Source organism: Dromiciops gliroides, chromosome 5 (genome assembly GCF_019393635.1).
Source record: "Dromiciops gliroides isolate mDroGli1 chromosome 5, mDroGli1.pri, whole genome shotgun sequence".
Lineage (NCBI taxonomy): Eukaryota > Metazoa > Chordata > Mammalia > Microbiotheria > Microbiotheriidae > Dromiciops > Dromiciops gliroides.
The window spans coordinates 409,565-431,281 of NC_057865.1; the positions used below are offsets into that span (position 1 = coordinate 409,565).

Genomic DNA, 21,717 nt, shown 5'->3' on the forward strand with positions numbered 1-21,717 from the left:
GTGGGCCTCGGGATAGGGGGGCGCCTGGCACACAGTAAGCACTTGCTAAGTGCTAGTTGACTTACTGGGTCAGGCCACTGATCTCAAGAGGCAACCCTACATTTCAAGAACAAGCGATGGTTAGCTTGAAGAGCAGCTAGCTTTGAACCATCTTTTCTGGACAGGGTGGGAGGTGCCGGAGGCCTGAGCAGCCTGTCACCAGGCCGGGAGCTGAGGGGCCCCATCTCAACAAGGCAGAGCCAGGCTCCAATCCTCCCCAGTGAAAAACAAGGCCATGGCTGGGGCAGGGTGGGGGGAGGGTGATTCCCTGATTTTTTTTTTTAAAGCTTCTCTTTCCATTTGACAAGGTTCTAACCCTGCCACACACTAAGAAAAGCATCCTATGTCATGAATGTTTCCAGGGAGATGCTACCATTATCAAAACTTCTACCAGAGTTTTTCCCCTTTGTTTTTGTAAGCCTAGTCAGAGGTGTATAGACACAAGGCAGAGACAGTTTTGTATGTTCATGCATTAGCTAAGTACATGTTAACATTACCTTCTTACTCTCCGTCTTCCTCTGTCTTTTCACACTAGATGCAGGGAAACCTGCTACTGACTCTAGTCGGTCATAATTCTCTACCCTCAAAAATGCTCCCAATGCAGAATCAGTGGGAGTGGCCATCAAAAACTGTTCATTTAAATCAATCTTTATGGGATTATTGAAAGATAATATTAACAGTCTCTTTTCTAGACCCGACCTTGACCATAACTTTCTCTGGAAGCACAAAGAAGGGGCCTTGAACAACATCTCACAAAACTCAATGTTCATTAGAATGCCTCATTGGACAAACGACAATTGTCCAATGACAGCCCCTCGTGGCAAAGGCCTAAATTAACGGTGCTGAAGCTAAAAACAATCTTGCCACTTTAGCATCGGCTTCTGGGTTTGCCATCATGCCACCTCAGCCCAACTGAGCGCACCCCTGGGCTGCCCAGCACCACCCTGCCCTCCAGAAAGTTCAAAGGTCCTGTACCAGGTTTTGGAAATGGGGGAAACTCCCCTTTGAAGTAGTCCCGCTCCAAGACGTGAACAAAGAGGACTCCAGCAGATGGGTACACGTTGCGGTCAGACTGTCCCTTGGAGAGAATGGTGTACACTGAAAAGGGAGCAAAGGAGACAGAAAAGAGGTGTCTGAGACAGGCAGCTGGGGGAGCTGCAGGCCGCAGCCCAAAGCCTCTGCATCTGCCATTTCTGTGCTGCCAACAGATCTAGGGAAAGGAAAGCAGCAGGCCCAGCGTTCTGGTTAGTAACAACATGATGGTCTAGGCCAAAGCCCTGCGTGTGCTGAGGGCAGCTGGGGCAACCTGGGCCAGGCTGCACAAGCAGCACCCATCCCTGCAGAGAAGGAAGGCAGACGGGCACCTACAGGAGGGTGAGACTGCTTCAGCCTTTCAAGGATTAACAAAGTCCTTGCCTAGGGGGAAACCTGGGCTTACTCGAAGTCACTGACACAGGTGAGAAGTAGCAGCAGATATAGGGTGGGAACCCAGGTTCTGGGCTGCCAAACCCAGTAGCCTGTGCCCCACCATGCCTGAGCAGGTAGAGAATCCCACCTGGGCTACAGTTAGGCTTTTCAAAGCCACAGGACAAACCAGACACAGTCACAAAACCAAAAGAATCCAAGTGGACACATGGAACCATCTCTGCAGGCCCAGCCCACAATGTCCCCTTGAAACAGGACCTCGCACTGGCTCAATTGTTGCTGTTGTCTAGAGCCTGACCTTCTGGGAGCTGCCTGGCCCCAGCCCAGTCAGCTGCCCCCACCGGGGAGGGGAGTCCATGGTGGCTACTCCCACCAAAAAAAAAAAAAAAATTCCTTGGCTTTGAAACCAATCGAGCTCCGTCGTAGAGCATTGTGGGCCAAAGGGTACTGGCTGGAATGTCTGAGTCTGACTCTGTGTGGCCATGGTCTTACTCTGGCTCTCTTGACCATGTGCCTCGGGCCTGGCATGTTGGCAAGGCCACTGTCCCCGGGGCCACTGCTTGGCCCGCTCTGGCAGCAACTTGTACAGACATTTTGAGGAAATCAGCTCTTTCAGACATCCAGGAAACTAGTCAAGTGTGGCTTTTTTATTTGCACGGACTGAGGCATTCCTGAGGAGAGGAATGGCTATTTCACCACTCGAGGACTCCAAGGAGCAAACAAACTCCCTCTACCAATGCAAAGCAGCCCCATTTTTTGCAGTTTAGTCTTAGAAAGACACTTAAGACAATTCCAGTTGAGCTGGTGTGCCCCAGGTCACACAGCCAGTATGGGTCAGGGCTAGGAAACCTGAATGCAGCTCTCTACCCAGCACACCACACTGCTTCTTGAGGGACACATTCATATACCCTGAAGGCTCCAGGCCCTCATTCTCCAGGAATAAGTAGCACTGATAGAACAAGACCATACAGCATCAGTGCCTCATGCCCCCTTGGGAGCAGCTTGGGCCAAAGGAGTGGAAGACCAAGTGGCTCTTTGGGTGGCCAAGGGTCTTGAAGGCTTCTGTTAGCAGGTATTCTGCAAGGACACTCCAAACTTTTGACTGGGTTGGCTTTTAAGGCACATTCCTAATATCTCGTGTAAACCACTCTTGCTAAAATATTCCCTTCCCCAGCCCTCACTGGCCCATAGCTTTGTAAACTGGCAGCACGTTGGGTTTTAGTTGGAAGTTGGAAGGAGAGAGGCTCTGCCTCAGGTCCAACAAAACCAGCTAAAATCCCACCTCCCACAGGAGCATCTCCCACTCCCCCTTCATTCCAGTGCCTCTTCTGTTGATTGCCTCCAATTCACTCTGCTTGTTCAGCCTTTTTTGTGGCTATTTCTCCCACTAGACTGGAAGTTTCCAGAAGGCAGAGGTCATCTTTGGCTTTTCTTTGTATCCCCAGAACTGACCCCAGTGCCAGCACTTCATGAATGTTTTTTGATTGACTGACCCTCCCCCCATTTTATAGATGACAAAACTGAGGCCAAATGAGTTTGTGACTTGCCCAGGAACATCCAGTAGGAGAAGGAGGAGGGAAGCCCGATTCACTGGAATAAAAACAGCCCCAACAACCCACAACAACGGCTTCCCAAAATAGAAATGGAAAGACTCCAAGCAGAATCCCCATCTGTGTCTGTAGACTCATGACAGAACGCTGACTTCTTTACAATGGATGGCGCATGGCCAACCTACTTCTTATTTCAATTCAAGTCATTCCAAGTGTGGTCCAGACACAGTCCACCCACACCGCACCTCCTGTGGCCCGAGTGCTCATTTCCACAGAATCCCGTGGATCTGCTGGAGCTCATCCAATGCTTCCCGAATCCAGCCCCTCTTCCCTGTCTCCATCTGGCCCAGGGTGTCATCCCCAACAGAACAGGCCATTTGAGCCGCACTTTCCTTCTGCCAATCCATCCTTCTTTCTCATGTGTGGTCACTGCACTACTAATCTGTTGGGTTACCGGCAGATCAGGCAATGCTATAAATATAGCATACCCTGAAACCCAGCATTGTCTCACAAAATTGTGTGCTATCGACATAGACATGAAGAAGTTATACCAAATGACTGCATAATTGGAAGGTTAATACAGAGAAATATTGAACCCTACACTTGAATTCAAAAATCTAACTGCAGGATGGAGGAGATCCGTCTAAACGTCTGTGTGATCGGACCAGGCCTGCCAGTTCTTGGCCCCAGTCTCCCCTGCCCTTGCAGGCTAACTTCGTGGAGAGAGCCCTCTGCCTCCACTTCCTTTCCAGTACTCGCACAGTGCAGGCAGAACACAGCCGGGGCCTAATCAATGTTTATTGACTGACTCCCTGTAACCAGTGCAGTTTCTGATCTCACCATTGAGCTGAAACTCCTCTCTGCAAGGCTCCTAATGATTCCTTTGCTGCTAAGTCTTTTCTCAATCCTTCTAATTCTTGATCTCTCTGCAGCCTCTGATACTGTCCATCACCTGCTCGGACAGGATCACCTTCTCCTGTCTAGTTTTCCATGACAAGGCCCTCCCTTTGCTCTCCTCTCAGCCGTCGGACAGTTCCTCAGTCTCCTCTGCTGGATCTTCACCTAAGTCACACCTACGAATCAGTTGTGGGTAGCCCCCAACCATCTGTCCTGGGTGCTCGTCTCTTCTTCCTCCTAGTCTTATCAGCTCCCAGGGAAGCAACTCTCCTCCTAATGAAGGTCCTCTAACCTCATGAACCAGCCATAACCCGTCTCCTGACTCATGGCCTCATTTGGACAGCTCCAAACAGAGCTCTCAGAGATGTCTCAAACTGAGCTAGGAGTCAGGAAATCCTCTGTCTGACCTAACCCCTTCCTTATGTTTCACTCACTTCATATTTTCTGGGATCTGGGGGCCTGGCCCTCTCGCTGTGGCTCACACAGGGCTGTGCCTTTTGACCGGCAATGCTCTCCCACCACACACGTCCTCCTTCTAGACTCCCAACACAGCTTGCCTGCTCCCGGGAACCCTTGCTCTCCCCCAGTGCACATATCAGTGGGGTCTTTCCCATCAGAACGAGTGCTCCTTGAGGGAAGAGATTGAGTTCGCCTTTCCATCCCCAGTGTTCAGCACAGTGTGTGGCACACAGTCATTATGTGATAATCCCATTCCCTGGGGAGTCACTGCTTCATCATTCAGAGCAAATTAGATGACACTGAAGAAGGGAGAGAGAGAAAACACTTGTCTGCCCTAAACAGGTCTGTTCTCCTTGCCCTTGCCCTTTCAGCCTCATAACTCCATGTGGCCCTTTGGCAGACAGGGAGCTCCAATGCCCGGGGAAGCCCTCCTAACAAGGAGCAATCTAGCCTTCTCTCCCTGTCTGGGATAGGCCAGGAGAAGGCAGGAGTTTTAGCACAAATGTTGTCAGGCTTTTTAATCCCCATTTGACTCCAGGCCGCCATTTGGATTGGTTTAGAAGTGGTAGAAACTAAGCTGTCTGTCCCCATGACAGATGAGGTCCCCATGACACAGGAGGATGAGAAGCCAGAGACAACTTAGAGAATCATTTCAGATGGAGGTGGATGAACTAAAGCAGAAGCCACAGAACACCACTGGCTTTCTGAAAACGACCCTGTGTGTCTTTCTGACAGCAAAGGGAAATGAAGGCCAAACATCCCATCCCATAAGCCTTGAGTGAAAGAGTACCAAAGGCCCAAGGGCTTCTAGGGGACCAGCCCTTGTGGAGCCCAAGCAGAGGGTAGGCATCCTCCCCTCCCCTAGCCTGGCAAGCCTGTCTTTCTAAGGGAAATAAAAGGGCTGAATGGGACAGGACAGCCATCCTCTCCAAGGGGTTTGCTATAAAATGCAGCTCCAATGCTTTTAAGATCATACACAGTAACTTCTTCCCAATAGACTGAAGTACCACGAATGCAGGATTATGGCAAGCACACAGTGATGTTACCCGTAAGTGACCAGCACTGAGGAGGCACAAGCAGTTTGTGTACAGGGCAATTATTCTGTGCAGAAAAGGGCAAGAGCTGCATACAGGGAACAACAAGGTTAAGAACATCAAGGATCAGAAGGGTTAGAAGATTAGGAAACTGAAGTTTTTCTTTCCTGAATTATCTCCTATTTACCAAGAAACCAAAGACATGAGGGAAAAGCAGGAGGAAGAGTGGAAGCAGACAAATCACTGAGCCCCACCCTAGAGTTGACACCTACACTCACCATCACTCTTCCCAGCAGCCTTTTCTCTGCGGATAAGAAAACTGTTGGCTTGTTTTGTCTTCCAGTTAACTGTCCAGTCTATGTCATCAGCACTGCTTAATAAAAAAGCTTTTCCAAATAAAACAAATGCACAAAAAAGAATGAATTAATGTCAAATCAAAAGAGATCCCCACAGACCAACCACAATTAGCTGGAGCAGATCCTTCCTAGGCCAGTCGGTGAATCTTTACTTTTGCACTGGATTTTGCTGAACAGTTTTCAACTTCACAGAATTTAATATGAAGATATTAAGTTTCATGATATTTACCTCAAATCTCTTTCTAAATTTCTTAGCCCTCTTTGCTCAACAGATAGTCCAAAGTTTCATAATTCAAACAACTTACTTTTTTTTTCTGTAAATGTAAAGCTCTCTGAACTCCAGTCTAGGCAGACAAAGAAAACATTCAGCATGTACACATTAGTAAAAGGTGGTTTTTGAAAAAACCAAATATCCCCATTTACCTTTTGGCTGAACTTGGCCTAATGCCAATGGTCCACTCAAAGCACAGTCAATGCTGAGCAGAGTTCCCTGGCAAGCCAGTGACACGTTGGAAGTTAAGTGGTGAGTGCCCAGGTCCTCATCTTCTCAGCATTTAACCAATGCTCTGACACTTGCCACATGATTTTTTCACCCCAGCCCTATGAGGCAGATGAGGGAACAGAGGCTTTGAGTCACTCAACTAACTAGTCAATATCCCGAGGTGGGATTTGAAATTGTGTCACCTGAGTCTGAATCTAGGACTCAACCAATATGCTTCTCTTCTAACCTTTTTAAGCTGTAACAGGACCAAGAAAGGAATGAAAAAATCTCCTAGAGAAATAACATCACAGGAAAACACTCTCCCTCGGGGTGGGGGTGGGGGTGGTGCCATCCATTCCCTTGACAAAGAAATTCCAAAAGGGGCTGACACTTCAGAGTGAAGAGCCCGCCTAGAAAACTCAGACCGTGCACTGTGACTGCCTAGAAGATACCTCTTGTACCCAGAATCAGGAGCCTCAATCTGATGGGTGTCTCCCCAGCCATTGAAACAAGTGGAAGGGGGGCTTGTCTCCAACTCTTCCCACAAGTGCTGCTGGGTTGGACTTGCTGGTCTTTCTTAGCAAAGACTGGGGGGTGAGCCACTGGGTGTCTAATCACTTTCCTAGAGCCCAGAGGATGGATGATGACCATCTGGCCCAGTTCTCCGGGGCTTATCTAGCTGAGAATTCTGCTAAACGTTTTGCGGATGCATGAGAATGAAGGCTGGATTCTTAATGTGCATTCACAGTAAGGAGGCATGCCTATTTTTTCCACTGAGAAACCCAAATGAAACCTATCAATTCTGAAATTAATCAAGACAACCCTGAATTCCTTAGAAACTTACAAAACACTCAGGTGCTGGGACTGAGGGCCAGGGAGGCTGGATTTCATCTAGTCCAGAGCAAGGACTCGATACAGTTATATTATTGTAGCCAATGTAACATGATGTGCATTGATTGAGTGACTACTGTGTGCCAGGCACCATGCCAGGCCCTAGTTTCAAAGAGAAACCCCAAAGGGTCCTGAAACGTTAGAACAGTGATGGCATAGGGTAGAGGCCATCTCTGGGGCCTCGGTTGAAGCACTACCTCTCGACCCTCTGCTAGAAAACCAGTGGATTTGTTCCATGGAATTCATCCAGAGATCAAGGTGAGACAGGATTCATCCCTGGGGGCCGGGCTAAACTCCAGGTTCTATTCTGATCACCCAGTCCCTCCTCCTAATCGCTGGCTGATACACCCATGATCATGGTCAATGGTCAGTGACCCAGGCAAAATGGAACAAGTGAGAAAATGGTGAGGAGATCTGAGGAAGCAGATTTCCATAATACTTTTTTTATATGATCTGAAAACAATTTGACTCTTCCTTTTAAAAAAAAAATATACCTGGCCTCTCACACAAAGCAAATGTTCACATCACCAAGCTAATTCTCTTTCTTTTAGCAATTCAAACAGATGCCAAAGATCTTCAAGGTAAGGGGGGATTCTTGTCCTAAGGACCAACTAGAAACATTTCCACACAGGCTGATGCATCTAGAACAAAGACATTAAAGAGAAAACAACCATTTTTTTCCGGTCAAACAAAAATTTTGTATATGACTGATAAGACAGAGCTCATCCTTTGTTGTTCAGAAATTTGTTAGGAATGACCTAGTTGGTAATGAGCTCCCCCTCCCTTGAAGTCTGCAAGCAAAGGATGGACAGACCTGCCTGCCCGCCCACCTGCCCACAGGAAAATAAAACCTGCGTCATGTTGCGGGCTTTATTGAGGGAGACAGGAAAAGGAAAGGGAAGGAAGAGAATCGGATTTGTTCAGCACGTACTCAATAGCAGGCACTGTACTATGCTGTTTAAAACCAACAAAAAGCTTCACCATAACCTTCAAAATCTCCAATCTAATCCTGGTAGAAAGAACAGTGACTAAAATGGCGTGACAATGACTGGAGACATTTTTTCCCTAAAGTGTCAATATATCATTGTTCTCCCAACCCATGTTTACAAGATTGATTCTCAGCCTATAAAAGATTAAGATAACTTAAATCTGCCAAGAAGCTGATGACATTTAAGCTTCAAAAAGGGACAGTTTAATTTTTTTTGCCTTTGTATTCCTATGGTACTTGGCACACAGTAATCATTTAATAAATGTTTGTTGATTGCTTGAAGTCCACACTTTCATTTGATTTGATACGCACACATATTTAATTATATTAATACATTTTATTTTTCTATTGTCTATACTTTCCAAAGCATCCCTCTCCCTAACCCATTCCAAAAGGCATGCATGCCCCCATTTAGCTAAACTAACAACACACTGGCAACAGTCTGACGTGATGTGCATCGTTGCCATGGTCCCCGACCTCTGCAAAGCAGAGGGAGGAGCCTTCTCACATCTTGTCTCTGGGCAGAGCTCGGGGATTTTCATTTTGCAGCATTTAGCTTCAGTCCATACACCACCACTGATAAAGCTATTCTAATCAATGGGCACCTCCTTGGCCAAACCTCCATTTTAAATAAAACCTTCCAACTGTGATGAGGTGAAGGCAAGGGCCCATAGAGAACAGTCATCCCGCCCTGTGGAATAGTATACAAATTGGGTAGTGATTTTCTAAGCAACAGAGAATTGGTTTTCTGAAAACAGGCATGATAACAAGTAATTTCACATATGTATGAGGAAGTTCATATTAAAAAGAAATGTAAGAGAAATGTCCCTTTAAGAGAAATCGAGGTGTTTAGTAAAGAAACGGACAAAAAATGTCTTGTATAAAGGAAAGTTTTAGTTATTGTTAAATGATATGGGACATTGCCACTATTGTGGATGAACATTTTGATTCCTAAGAAGTGGAGAAAGAGATCTTTGTCTTAACACACACAGACACACACACAACATGTGTATGAAGAAACACAGCTTTCATATGGTATTTGAACAGTTATGGCGAGAGAGAAAAATATGTGGTGTAAAAGATCTCCCCTCAAATCTCTTAGTGACCAATAAAGAATGATGTCTTGATTGTGTGGGGAAAGAGGCAGAAAAAGATCCCTTATTCATTAGAGAAATAGGGATGTAGAGAAGCAGTTCCAAGGATACCAAAGGACCGTATGGAGGACTTCAAAGCTGCAAAGCATGCTGGTTTTTGTTGTGCAGGCGTGTCTGACTTTTCATGACCTCATTTGGGGTTTTCTTGGCAAAGCTCCTGGAGTGGTTTGCCATTTCCTTCTTTAGATCATTTTATAGATGAGGAAATGGAGGCAAAGGGGGTGAACTGCCTTGCCCAGAGTCACTCACGTAGTGTCTGAGGCCAGATTTGAACTCAGGAAGATGAGTCTTCCTGACTCCAGCCCCAGCGCTCTGTGCATTGTGATGTCCCCAGCTGCCTTAAGCATGATGATATATCAGCTAAGTTGCATCTACCTGGTTTATTGGGATAGAGGGTAAAGCCTTTAAAATGAGAATCAACATTAGGAGACTGGGGTATGATCAAAGAGTATCCTTCAGGAAGCGATAGCTCATGAAAGGACCAGTCGGTGTGGGGCTTACTGGTGTGCAAACACAAAATGGACTTGGAGTTTAGGCAGTGGTGCCAAGTGCTTTAGTAACCACCCCCAGTGCTGCTAACTTATCTCTTTCTAACAAGTCCCATTTTCTTCTGTTCTATTGGTATATTGGTTGGTATTGTCGTTATTAGAGGAGGTGAAGGTAACAACTGAATAAAATTCCATGACTAAGAAATCAGTTCCAACTCTTGGCCAAATGAGATTTTGAAAGGATTGCAAAACTCCTCCAGATTCCCCAAGACCTGACTGGATGGTTCATGGAATGCTGCTTCTAGAACTTCCAAACGAAGAGGATCAGCAGAATAACATGTCTATGATAGTAAATGAGAAAAGGCTGGGAAAGACACTGAGTTGATGAAAATTCACCTTGTAAAGCCTCGCATTAATGCAAACAAACTAGAATCTCCAGGGTTTATAAGTACAAATTATGCTTCCTTCATTCAAATAACACTTTAGTAATCTTCATAACAAACACTAATACTGTTTTTTAAAGTTTACAAAGCACTTTACCTATATCAGCTCAATATGAGCCTCAGAACAACTTTGGAAAGAAGGGGCAATGATTATCCCCATTTTGCAGAGAGTGAAATTGAGGCTGAGTATGATTTGCCCAGGATCACACAACTAGGAAGAGAAGGAGGCAGGATGCAAACTCTGGTCTCCCAATTCCAGGCCAGCTCTTTGCCCACCGTGGCCACTCAGTAGCCTTCAGTTGTTCAAAAGAACAAGGACATTCACTTTAGATGTGGCCCAATTACAACAAAATCAAGCTGGATGAGACTAGATGTCAGCTGGGAGACCCAGGAGAAGACGCTCCCTTCCTGAGAATGTCCTTTCTCCTGTATCGTAGGGGACCTGGACTGCCCTGGTTTGCCCAGGAAGTGGCTGCTAAGCTCCCCTCAGGTCCTCCTCCCTTTGTGCCAGCTGCCTAGGACAGAGCTGAGCTCTGCTGCTGCTGAGAGCAGGCCACTCCACTAATGACCAGGAGCACTGGCCTGGGATACTGTAGGGACCTCTTAAAATGAAGTTCAGCAACCCTTCCAAGGATGAATGTGGCTGCCCACCCCCTAACCCGAACACCACCAAGAGCTACAAATGGGAACATTTTCCCCAGAAGGAAAAGCATTTTTTCATGTTGACAACCCTCCCCCATTCAAGAAAGGCCTCTCAGGTGTTGCTGGGTGATCTATGCTATGGGATGGTTATGAAAGCCACTCTTCTGTATTGGAAACAAATGCTTCCAATGGTAGTGGAATGAGGTAATGTGGTTTTCTTCAGCTTTCCAATGGGAAAGAGTTTCCTCTCTCATAGAATGTAAAGAGTGTTTACCATGCTTGTCTTTGGACAGCCCCCACCCCCATCAAGCCCAACAGGGTACCTTGCACCCAGGAGGTACCAAATAAGGGCATATTGAATTGGCCTTCACTTAATTTTAGTCAGCCCATTCCTCCATTTTAGCTTAATTCAATAGCCATGGACACTGACCCCATGTAATGACCCTACTGGGCAATGTGTGTCTACCATACATAATGCAGATGAATGACCCCTCAAAGCTGCTCCCAGGGACAAACACCCCCCCCCAGTAGCCCAAGACCCTCTTTTTGAACAAGTATCGATCGGTCACTTTCTTCCTTCTTTTGCCCACTTGGTCCAAGGGCAATCACTGTAGGGGGGTGTTCTGGGAATCCCTCCGAAATCACTTAAAATGCAAAGTCACCCATTCATGGATGGAGGGCCCCCCTAAAATCGGAAACGCTGTTTTCCTGTGGCTTTTTCTTCTTTCAGTCTCAGACTCAAAACTCACTGATTTTGACCAACTTGAGTGCCATAGCCCATGTAATTTAGGAACAGTCAAAAATAATCCAAGTATCAGCTGGGTGGAAAGTCACAGACGGAATGCCCCTGTGCCTTAAGAAAGCAGGGCAAAGAAGCTCTAGATGAGATAGAATTCCTCTCACCCACTGCCAGCTGCCAACTCCTCCAACACATGGGAGCCACAGACCAGTCACTTCGTTCATTTCAGCATGAAGCTGGCTCAGCGCCTCTGACTTCTCAGAAATGTCAGTTAACTGTCCCTCCCCAAACAGAAATTGGATGGTTTCGGCCCCTCGGGGATTCTCCTCAGAATAAATGCTAACTCAGCTGGCTTCCCGTCAGGAATGGAAGAGTTAACCTAGGTCAGTTCTCTGTTCTCTCCGTGTGTCCCCTTAGGCTTCTCCAGGCGAACAGTTAACTCTCCCAGTCTCTCTCAGACTCTCCCAGAGAGTTATCTAGGGGGGACTCTCCAACCCCTCTGAGTGCTACATCCAAACTCCTTCCAAGATTACAACGAACTCTTAGTCTCTGCACTTTCTTAAGACCACAAAAACGAACCCAGTTCTCAGAGGGGGGGGCCAGTAAGATGGCGTTTGGGGCATGTTATTAACGTTGCTGCCAGCAATTTCATCCACCCACATGCTGCCGATCACTGCTTGAGAAGCTTCACTGGAAATGTGTTTTCAGTTATAGGAGCTCGGCTTCCATAATTCGATTGAGAAAATGTGGGCCAGGACAGATGTCACCCAGAAAGTGCATCTGACTTGGGAAAGTGAAGCCCTTTCCTACAAGGTGTCTCCTAAGCATGCCAAACGTAGTCATCGATAGACACTGAGGAGCTACTGTGTGTCAGGCACCCTGTTCGAGACAAGGGGGGCTACAGGAGGAGGCCAGGGCCTACCCTTACATTCCACTGTGAGGTGGGGATGGGGGAAGGGAACAAGAGAAATAAAGTAAAGTAAAACAGAAAAGTAAATTCTGTCTATATGAAAACACACAGAATCATGGGGGGGGGGGGCGCGGCAAGCCACTAAATTAGTAGAGAAATCGAGACAAGCCTCTTGGAAGAGATGGCACTTGGGCAGATCCCCAAAGGCCTGCACATGGGAGTGGAGAGAAGAGACCAGAGGCGAGAGAAGTCGTAGCACTATTGACCAGGCTTGGCCACTGATTGTCTGAGGGGGAAGACTTGAGGCTCAACAGGTATTTGTTACCAGATGCCAGGCATTGTAGGAGGACTCAAAACCCCAAGTGAAACAGTTCCAGAGCTCAAAGTGCTTACATTCTGCCAGAGGAGACAACATGTACACACAGAAGCATGTTAATAGGGACAGGGACTGTCCTAGGGATTTCATTGGTAGAGTAAATTCCCAGCAATGCAGGTGAGCACCTTCTCTACAACAAACAGAGAGATGCCTGGGGCACTGAAGGGTGGGCTCAGCTGTGGGGCTCAGAATACATACACACACACCCCATACATCACACATCATGCACATATACATGTCATACACACACATGAGCATCTACATATGTCATACACACATCACACACATGCACATATGCATCTGCCATGCATATACACACATCACACATAACCCCCCACACAAACACAAAGTCATTTCTGGAGAAGGCGAGGCAGGAGGGATTCAGGAGCTAGCGAGTCAGGGAAAGCTTCCTTAGAAGACCATGCTGGATACAGGTGAATTTGGAAGCAAAACAAGAGTTTGAGAGATAAAGGTGAAGAAAGAATGCATTCCAGGTATGGAGGCCCAGCTGTGTGAAGGGAGAAAGATAAAAAACGGAGTGCTGTGTGTGAGAAGTAGCACTGGGTGCAGTAAGAAGGCCCATAGAACTCGCAAGGTAAGGAATGTATAATAAGGTTATAAGGTCTTTCAGGTGGAATGAGGCTTTAAATGACACAAAGAGAGATCCGGTATATGACCCTAGAAGGGATAGGGAGCTTTGGAAGTATAGTGAGCAGAGGAGCAACATGATCATACTGGTTTTAATGGTAAAATACCCAATAAATTAGCTAAAACATTTGTTAATTAGATAAAAAGAAGGAAAGAAAAAGAAAACCAAATTTCCAGTATCAAAAATGAAATAGGTAAATGCAACACCAATAAAGATAAAATTAAAACAATGATTGGGAGCTATTTTGCCAAATTATATGCCAATAACGCTGACAATCTATGAGAAAATGGATGAATACTTGCAAAATTATAAATAGAAATTGTCCAGATTAACAGAAGAGGAAATAAAGTATTTAAATAACCCAATCCTTAGAAAGAAAGAAAGAAAGAAAGAAAGAAAGAAAGAAAGAAAGAAAGAAAGAAAGAAAGAAAGAAAGAAAGAAAGAAAGAAAGAAAGAAAGAAAGAAAGAAAGAGAAATTGAACAAGTCATAAAAGGGCTCCCTAAGAAAAACCCTGCAAGGCCAGATGGATTTACAAGCCAATTCTACCAACCATTTAAAGAATAATTCATTCAAATTGGGAGCAGCTGGGTGGTACAGTGGATTGAGCACTGGCCCTGGAGTCAAGAGAATGAGTTCAAATCTCGCCTTGGATACTTACAGGCAGTGTGATCCTGGGCAAATCACTTAACCCCAATTGCCTTAAAAAACATCCATCTGACTATGCCCAAAGAGCTATAGAACTGTACATACCCTTTGATCCAGTATTACCACTGCTGGGTAGATATCTCCAAAAAGAGAAAAATACCTATTTGTACAAAAATATTCATAGCAGCTCTTTTTGTGGTGCCTAAGAATTGGAAATCAAAGGAATGCCCATCTATTGGGCAATGGCTACACAAGCTGTGGTATGTTATGGTTATGGAATATTCTTGTGCTCTAAGAAATGACAAGCAGAATGATATCAGAAAAGCCTGGAAGGACTTTTATAAACTGATGTATAGTGAAGTGAGCAGACCAAGAGAATGTCATACACAGAGACAGCAATATTGTTGGATGAAGAATTGTGAATGACAACTATTCTCAACAATGGAATGATCTAAGACAATCCCAAAGGACTATTGATGAAGCATACTATCCACCTCCAGAAAAAGGACTTATATTGATGGAACACAGACCGAAGCATGCAATTATTCACTTTCTTTCATTTTTTCTTTTATTCAAGTTTTCTTATACAAAATGACTACTATGGTCATGTTTTACATAATCATACATGTATAACCCATGTCTGATTGCTTGCTGCCTCAGGGAGGGGGAAAGGGAGGGATAAAAATTGGAACTCAAAACTATAAATAAAAATGTTTATTTAAAAAATAAAATAAAATTTAAAAGTGAAAAACCTATCCAATTGAATATCTATCTATCTATCTATCTATCTATCTATCTATCTATCTATCTATCTATCTATCTATCTATCTATCTATCTATCTATCTATCTATCTATCTATCTTGCCACTGGACCCAAATGGCTCTGGAGGAGAGAGTGAGGCTGGTGACCTTGCACAGCCCTCCCTCACTTAAATCCAATTCACTGCAAATCATGACATCACCCCAATGTCATGGTCCTCTTCCAGAACGAAGGACAAACAACAACAATTAATTCCAATGCTATATAAACTATTTGACAAAATAGGTAAAGAAATTATTTTATGACATGAATATGGTTTTGATGCCTAAACAAGAGAAAGCAAAAACAGAAAAAGAAAACCTTAGACCAATTTCCCTAATGAATATTGATGCAAAAGGTCTAAACAAAACACCAGCAAGGAGAGTAGAGCAATGGGGGGATTTCTACCAGGAATGTGGGCTGATTCAATATTAGGAAAACTAGAAGTATAATTGCATATATTAATAAACAACAAAAATCATATGATTATCTCAATAGATGCAGAAAACACTTGACAAAATACAATACCCATTCCTATTTAAAACACAGGAAACCATAGGAATCTTAAAATGATAAGTAGTGTCTACCTATAAAACCAAGAACAAGCATCATCCATAATGGGGATAAACTAGAAGCCTTCCTAATAAGATCAGGGGTGATGCAAGGAAGTCTATTATCACCACTATGATTCAATATGGTACTTGAAATGTTAGCTATAGCAATAAAGCAAAAGAAAAATAAATGGAAGAAAATGAATAAGTAGCAAGAAAACAAAGCTATCACTCTTTGTAAATGATGATTGTTTACTTAGAGGATCCTTGGAGAATCAACTAAAAATTAGTTGAAACAACAACTTTAGCAAAGTTGCAGGATAAATCGTTAGCATAGAAATCACTAGCATTTCTATATATTACCAACAAAACATTTTACACATAAAGACAGATCTAAACAAATAGAAAAAGGATTAATTGTTCATGGGTAGGGCAAGCCAATATCATAAGAATTATAGTTCTACCTAAATTAATTTACTTATTCAGTGTCATACCAACCAAACTAATTTTATTGTCATTATTTATAACTAATAGCTACAAACTAGTACAAATATAAATATAATTATATTGTAAAATATCAGAAAATATATTTATAATATATAATGTATTATAAAATTTTAATTTATAAGTAAATTATAAATAAATTAAAATTATTTATAAAATAACAATTATAGAGATAGAAAAAATAATAAAATTCATCTGGAAGAACAAAAGGTCAAGAATATCAAGGGAAGAATCAATGAAAACAAACTTGAAGGAAGGTGGCCTAGCCATACCAGATCTCAAACTGTATTACAAAAGTGGTAATCATCAAAATAATCTCATAATGGCTAAGAAATAGTGGATCAGTGGAATAGATTAGGTATACAATATACAGTAGCAAATGACCACAGTAATCTAGTGTTTGATAAACCCAAAGACTCTAGCTTTGGGGTCAAGAACTCACCATTCAACAGAAATTGCTGGGAAAATTGGAAAGCAATATGGCATAAACTTGGCATAGACCAACATACGTCATACCATATGTCAAGATAAGGTCAAAATGGCCACATGATTTAGACTGTTGTTGTTAGGGTGATACCATAAGCAAATTAGGTGAGCATGAAATAGTTTACTTGTCAGATCAATGAAGAAGAGAGGAGTTTATGACCAAATAAGATATAGGATCACAGAAGATAAAATAGATAATTCTGGTCACATAAAATTAAAAAGTGTTCTCCCAAACAAAACCAAAACAGCCAAAATTAGAAGGAAAGCAGGGAAATGGGGAGAAATTTTATAACAAGTTTCTCTAATAAAGACCTCATTTCTCAAATCTATAGGGAACTGAGCCAAATTTATAAAAATAAAATTCATTCCCCAATTGACTAATGGCCAAAGGATCTGAACAGGCAGTTTTCAAAAGAAGAAATCAAAACTATTTATAGTCATATGAAATAATGTGGAGTTGTGAACTGATCCAACCATTCTGGAGAGCAGGTTGGAACGATGCTCAAAAGGATATAACAACAGGCATACTCTCTGACACAACAACACTCTAGTAGGTCTGTATCTCAAAGGGAGCAAAGAAAAAGGAAAAGGACCCAAAGGTATAAAAATATGTACAGCAGTTCTTTTTGTGGTGGCCAAGAATTGGAAACTGAGGGGAAGCTCATCAAAGGGACAGTGACAGAACAAGTTGTAATATATGATTGTGATGAAATACTATTGTGCTGTAAAACGTGATGAGAGGGATGGTTTCAGAAAAAATCTGGGACTACCCCTTATTATTATTATTATTATTATTATTATTATTTGCGGGGCAATGGGGGTTAAGTGACTTGCCAAGGGTCACACAGCTAGTAAGTGTCAAGTGTCTGAGGCCGGATTTGAACTCAGGTACTCCTGAATGCAGGGCCGGTGCTCTATCCACTGCGCCACCTAGCTGCCCCCCCTCCTTATTTTTACAGCACAAGAGTGCTATATGAACCTATATGAAGACCTATATGAACTGATGCAAAGTGAAATGACTAAAATCAGGAAAACATTGTACACACTAACAGCATTATTGTAATGATAATCAGCTAGGAATAACTTAGCTACTCAGATCAATACCATGAGCCCAGGAAATTCCAAAAGACCCCATGATGAAAAACATTCTCCCCCGCCAGAGAGGGCTGATAAAATCTGAGTGCAGACTGAAGCGGATTCTTTTTCACTTTATTTTTCTTGTTTGTTTTTTTTTCAATATGGCTAATATGTAAATATGTTTTGCATTTTTCCACATGTATAATGTGCATCATATTGCATGACTTCTCAATGGGAGGGGGAGGGTCTAAACAGAATTTTGAACTCAAACATTTTTTAAATGTTAAAATTTTAAAAAAATGTAAGCCAATGGAAGGCAATAAAGTAGAAGTTAACAAGTGTGGAAAACTTTTTTCTAGGAGTTTGTGAACTGAAAGAGATATAAGGGTTGGTAGATTAAGGGCAGAGTGGCACAAAGGGATGGGTTTTTATCAGAAATGGAGAGAACTGGGCATGTTTGTAGAGCAGCAAAGGAAGGAGATCGTGGATAAAGAGGAGATGGAATATTAGAGAGAAATAAGCTCAAAATGGCCATGTGATCTCAATATTAAAGCTTACACCCTAAAAAATGAAAAGAGTAAGCTCAACTACCTTCTATAGCTGCAGCAGAGAGGTATTAACCAAAAAACAGAAAGAAATGAGCATGAAAGCTGAAATAAATGATTTTGATTGCATGAAACTATAAAGGCTTTTGTAAGCAACAGAGTCACTATAACTAAGACACGAAGGGAAACTTATGGGAAAAAAATGTTTTGCATAAAATGTCTCTGACGAGTGCCTGATATTGGAACAGCGGTAGGAACCGGACACATATACATATATACACTACTGAGGACCAGCCATTTCCCAATGGATATATCATATCCATTGGTCAAAGGAGATGAACACAGTTCTCAAAAGAATGCAAATTATTAACAATCATATGAATAATAGTACAAATAATTAATAAGAGAAATTAGAAGAAAAATCAACCCTGTGATTTCACCTCATACCCACTCAGAAAGTTGGGAAGATGACAAAGGACAGCATTAGTCGATATTGGGGGTGCTGTGGAAAGGTGAGCACACTAATGCACTGTTGGTGGAGCTGTTGAATTGGTCTAATAATTTTGGAAACAATTTTTTAGTCAGTCAATAAAGTGACTTAAATATCCATAACCTTGGACTCAGAGATCCCACTCACTACTAGGCATATAAGGAAGGAGGGAGGGAGGGAGAAAAGGAGGAAGGGAAGTCTCATTTACAGAAAAATATTCTTAGCAGGCCTTTTTGTGGTAACATAGAACTGGAAACAAACTTGGCCTCCATTGATTGGAGAATGGCAGAATTGTGGTGCATGAAAATAATGTCATATTACTTGGCCATAAGAAAAAAATGAATATGAAGAATTCAGAGAAGCCAGGGAAAACTTAAATGAACTGATACAAAGTGAAGGAAGCAAAACCAGAAAAATCCTACATACAAATTAAATGAACAGTAAAACAAAACTGCTGCTGAGAAAATGCCATTTTTCACCCCACCCACCACCTGATGCTCAGGCAGGGACTACACTTGTGGAATGTCTCATGTATTGTAAAGGCATAATCCAGGTATGGGTTAGTTTAGCTGAATTGTTCCCCAGCCCTCTTTTTATTTGTTTCTTTCTCTCTCATTCTTTTTTTTTTTTGTCTTTGTTATAAGGAATGGCTTTCTAGGGAAGGGAGGCAGAAGGTAATCTTTGACTTTTATCATTTGAAAATAAAGTTAATCTTAGGACAAAAAATCGATAAAAATTAAAAAACACAAGAATAAAAAAAAGTGATGGCATCGGAGGGAGTGACAGGAGGGGAAACTTCCAAAGAAGATGGGCAGGGATAACAAGACAAAAGAATGGCTGCCTCTTCCTCTGAACCCAGAGCAAAGGAGAACTATGGGAGACTGATGTTCTCATCTCCATTTCTTCAAAGGAGGTGAGGTCCTCAATGGCCACAGGCAGGGATGTGGTGATAGATGAGAAGGTTTGCACCAGACGCTGTGAGAACTATGATGGAGAGCTGGCCAGCAAAGAGTAAGAGGACTGGCCTAGGCTAGGGAGGACCAAGGAGGCATCAGAGAAGCACAATGGGGGAGGAACCCAGAGCTGAGGTTTGGAGAAGACAGTGGGTACAAGGACCATGGACAGTGTCCTAATGAACTGGTTAGCTAAAGCGTACCCAGAGTCTAAAATGAGGCCAGAGCAGTAGGGCTTGGCCTGGGGAGATAGAAAGATGGAGGGATTGATTGGAGGCTAGAAAGGGTGAGGCCCAGGGAGAATGATGTACAGGAGGCTGTAATCACAAGAGAAGGTTAGTGCTCTGGGACATGGCTGTAGGACACTTTCAAGTTCAAAGGTAGGACCATTCCTGTGGACTAAGAAGGGCAGTGGCTAAGGTGGACAGGGAGACTGGGAACCAGGGAGAATGACTGAGGGGCTGGGTGACAATAGCCACATGGGTCTGGGTGGCCAGCTGGGATCATGGAGTAAAGGAAAGTTGAAGTAGGGGGTGCCTACCATTGCCCCCAGCACCAGCTAAGTGTATGGAAGGGGGGCAGGAAGGAGAAAAAACAATCTTTGTACTGAAGAAGGTGGGCCAGGGGAGCAGCGTCTCAGGGGAGAACTTGGTTTTTGTGTCTGCAAGGAGAACGAAGGAAAAGGAAGCCCAGTTTGTCAAACAGAGACCAAGGGCCCAATCCCATAGGATTGAGGGAAGGGGTATGAGAGAGCTCAGCCCAAGCAGCTTAACTGTGTCCTCAGGAATTCTAAGAGGAACCAGATTGTTTTTCCCTAATTTATTTTCCTTATTTCCTGACCAAGAGGGAGATGAGGGGTGTGTGTGTGTGTGTGTGTGTGTGTGTGTGTGTGTACAAACGACAAGATTACCCATGTAAAAAATTACTTGAAAGATGCAATAACAGAAATAACCTATTATCTAGGGTTTTAAGACTTTGCGATGATTAATGGAGCAGGGTTGGGCAATATTAGGGTTAAACTCACCAAAGTTACTGGCTTGAAATGGAAGAGACACCCAAGAGTCAAATTGGCTGTGACATCATGCCTGCCCCCTCAAACCCCCCATCATGGGAAAGCCTCTGGGATGAGGTGGGCCACTAACTAGGTTTGGCCTAACCATCCACACGGGAAAGACTAAGTGGATAAAGAACGTCAACCTGCAGTATAATTCTGAGTTATATTGGGAAACATGGCCAATAGAGAGAGGAATAACAGGTAAAGAGGGGCCACACACAGTGGGCATTTCTCTGCAAACCAAAGCAAAGAAGAGAAGACCGAGACTTGGGCAAGCCCAGTACACAACTTGGTCAGATAAAGCATGGGAGGTTCGTGTTCAGAAGCCCCAGAGAGCCCAGAACGGCTGGCCTGGGCTACAGGCAGCAACTTCTAGGGGCAGGGGAGGACTGTTGAAGTGGGTGCCAGCAGGCTGCATGGGCGGGTTGGGTGGGGTAGGGCGAGGAGCGTCCGGAGGGAGACTCCTGGGGAACATTGGGATGTCACTGGGTATACCTCCCCTCCAAACTCCCTGGCTCCTGAGTTTGCACTGTGGCCTCAGGAAGAGAGGGGGAAAGGAGAAGGAAGGGGAGGAAAGAAGGGCGGCTGCAGCAGCTGTAGCACTGGAACGCAAGGGGCGGGAGGGGGAGATCGCTAATATTTTCCAACACGAGTGGGTGCGGGGGGGGGCGGGAAAGGTGCCCAGGGGCACAGGCCTGGGAAGAGAAATGGGGGTCGGCATAGCCCACCGAGCGGGCCGTCAAGATGGAGGCGGGGGGAGGGCGCTAAGCCGCCCATCTGGCCCACGCGGGACACGGGTGGGGTGGGATCCTGTTTGGCCGCCCATCTTCCCCACACACCCCACCCCGTCCTTCACCGGGGATCCTGGGGGCAGCAGACGCACCTGTGAGCAACAGCAGGGCGGCGGCGGTGGCGGGGCTCCTGCCCACGCAGGGGCCCCCCCCTGCTCCTCCGGGAGCCCGCAGCATCTTCCTCCTCAGTCTCGGGCTCAGCCCAGGCTCCTCACTCCACTCGGCCGTGCTCAGCCCCGCCCGGCCCGGCCGGCCTTGCTCTCGGCCTCCTCCTGGCGGCAATTCTCGGCCTTGCAGCG

At 44.4% G+C, this 21,717-nt stretch overlaps 1 protein-coding gene across 7 annotated transcripts in view; it reads right to left on the bottom strand.

Annotated features, from left to right (window-relative positions):
* SGCE (sarcoglycan epsilon) overlaps positions 1-21,686 on the bottom strand; it is a 53,366-nt gene extending 31,680 nt beyond the window's left edge. Inside the window, exons 1-3 of one of the 7 annotated variants that reach the window (XM_043968903.1) lie at positions 21,511-21,686; positions 5,683-5,790; positions 1,015-1,137 (exon numbers count right to left, since the gene is read on the bottom strand). In XM_043968903.1, the coding sequence (XP_043824838.1) occupies positions 1,015-1,137; positions 5,683-5,790; positions 21,511-21,595 (316 nt within the window). In that variant the 5' untranslated portion in view covers positions 21,596-21,686. The remainder of the gene's footprint in view (positions 1-1,014; positions 1,138-5,682; positions 5,791-21,510) is intronic. The other 6 variants (XM_043968908.1, XM_043968910.1, XM_043968905.1 and 3 more) reach the window with 6 other exon arrangements.
* Between the last annotated feature and the right edge of the window lie 31 nt (positions 21,687-21,717).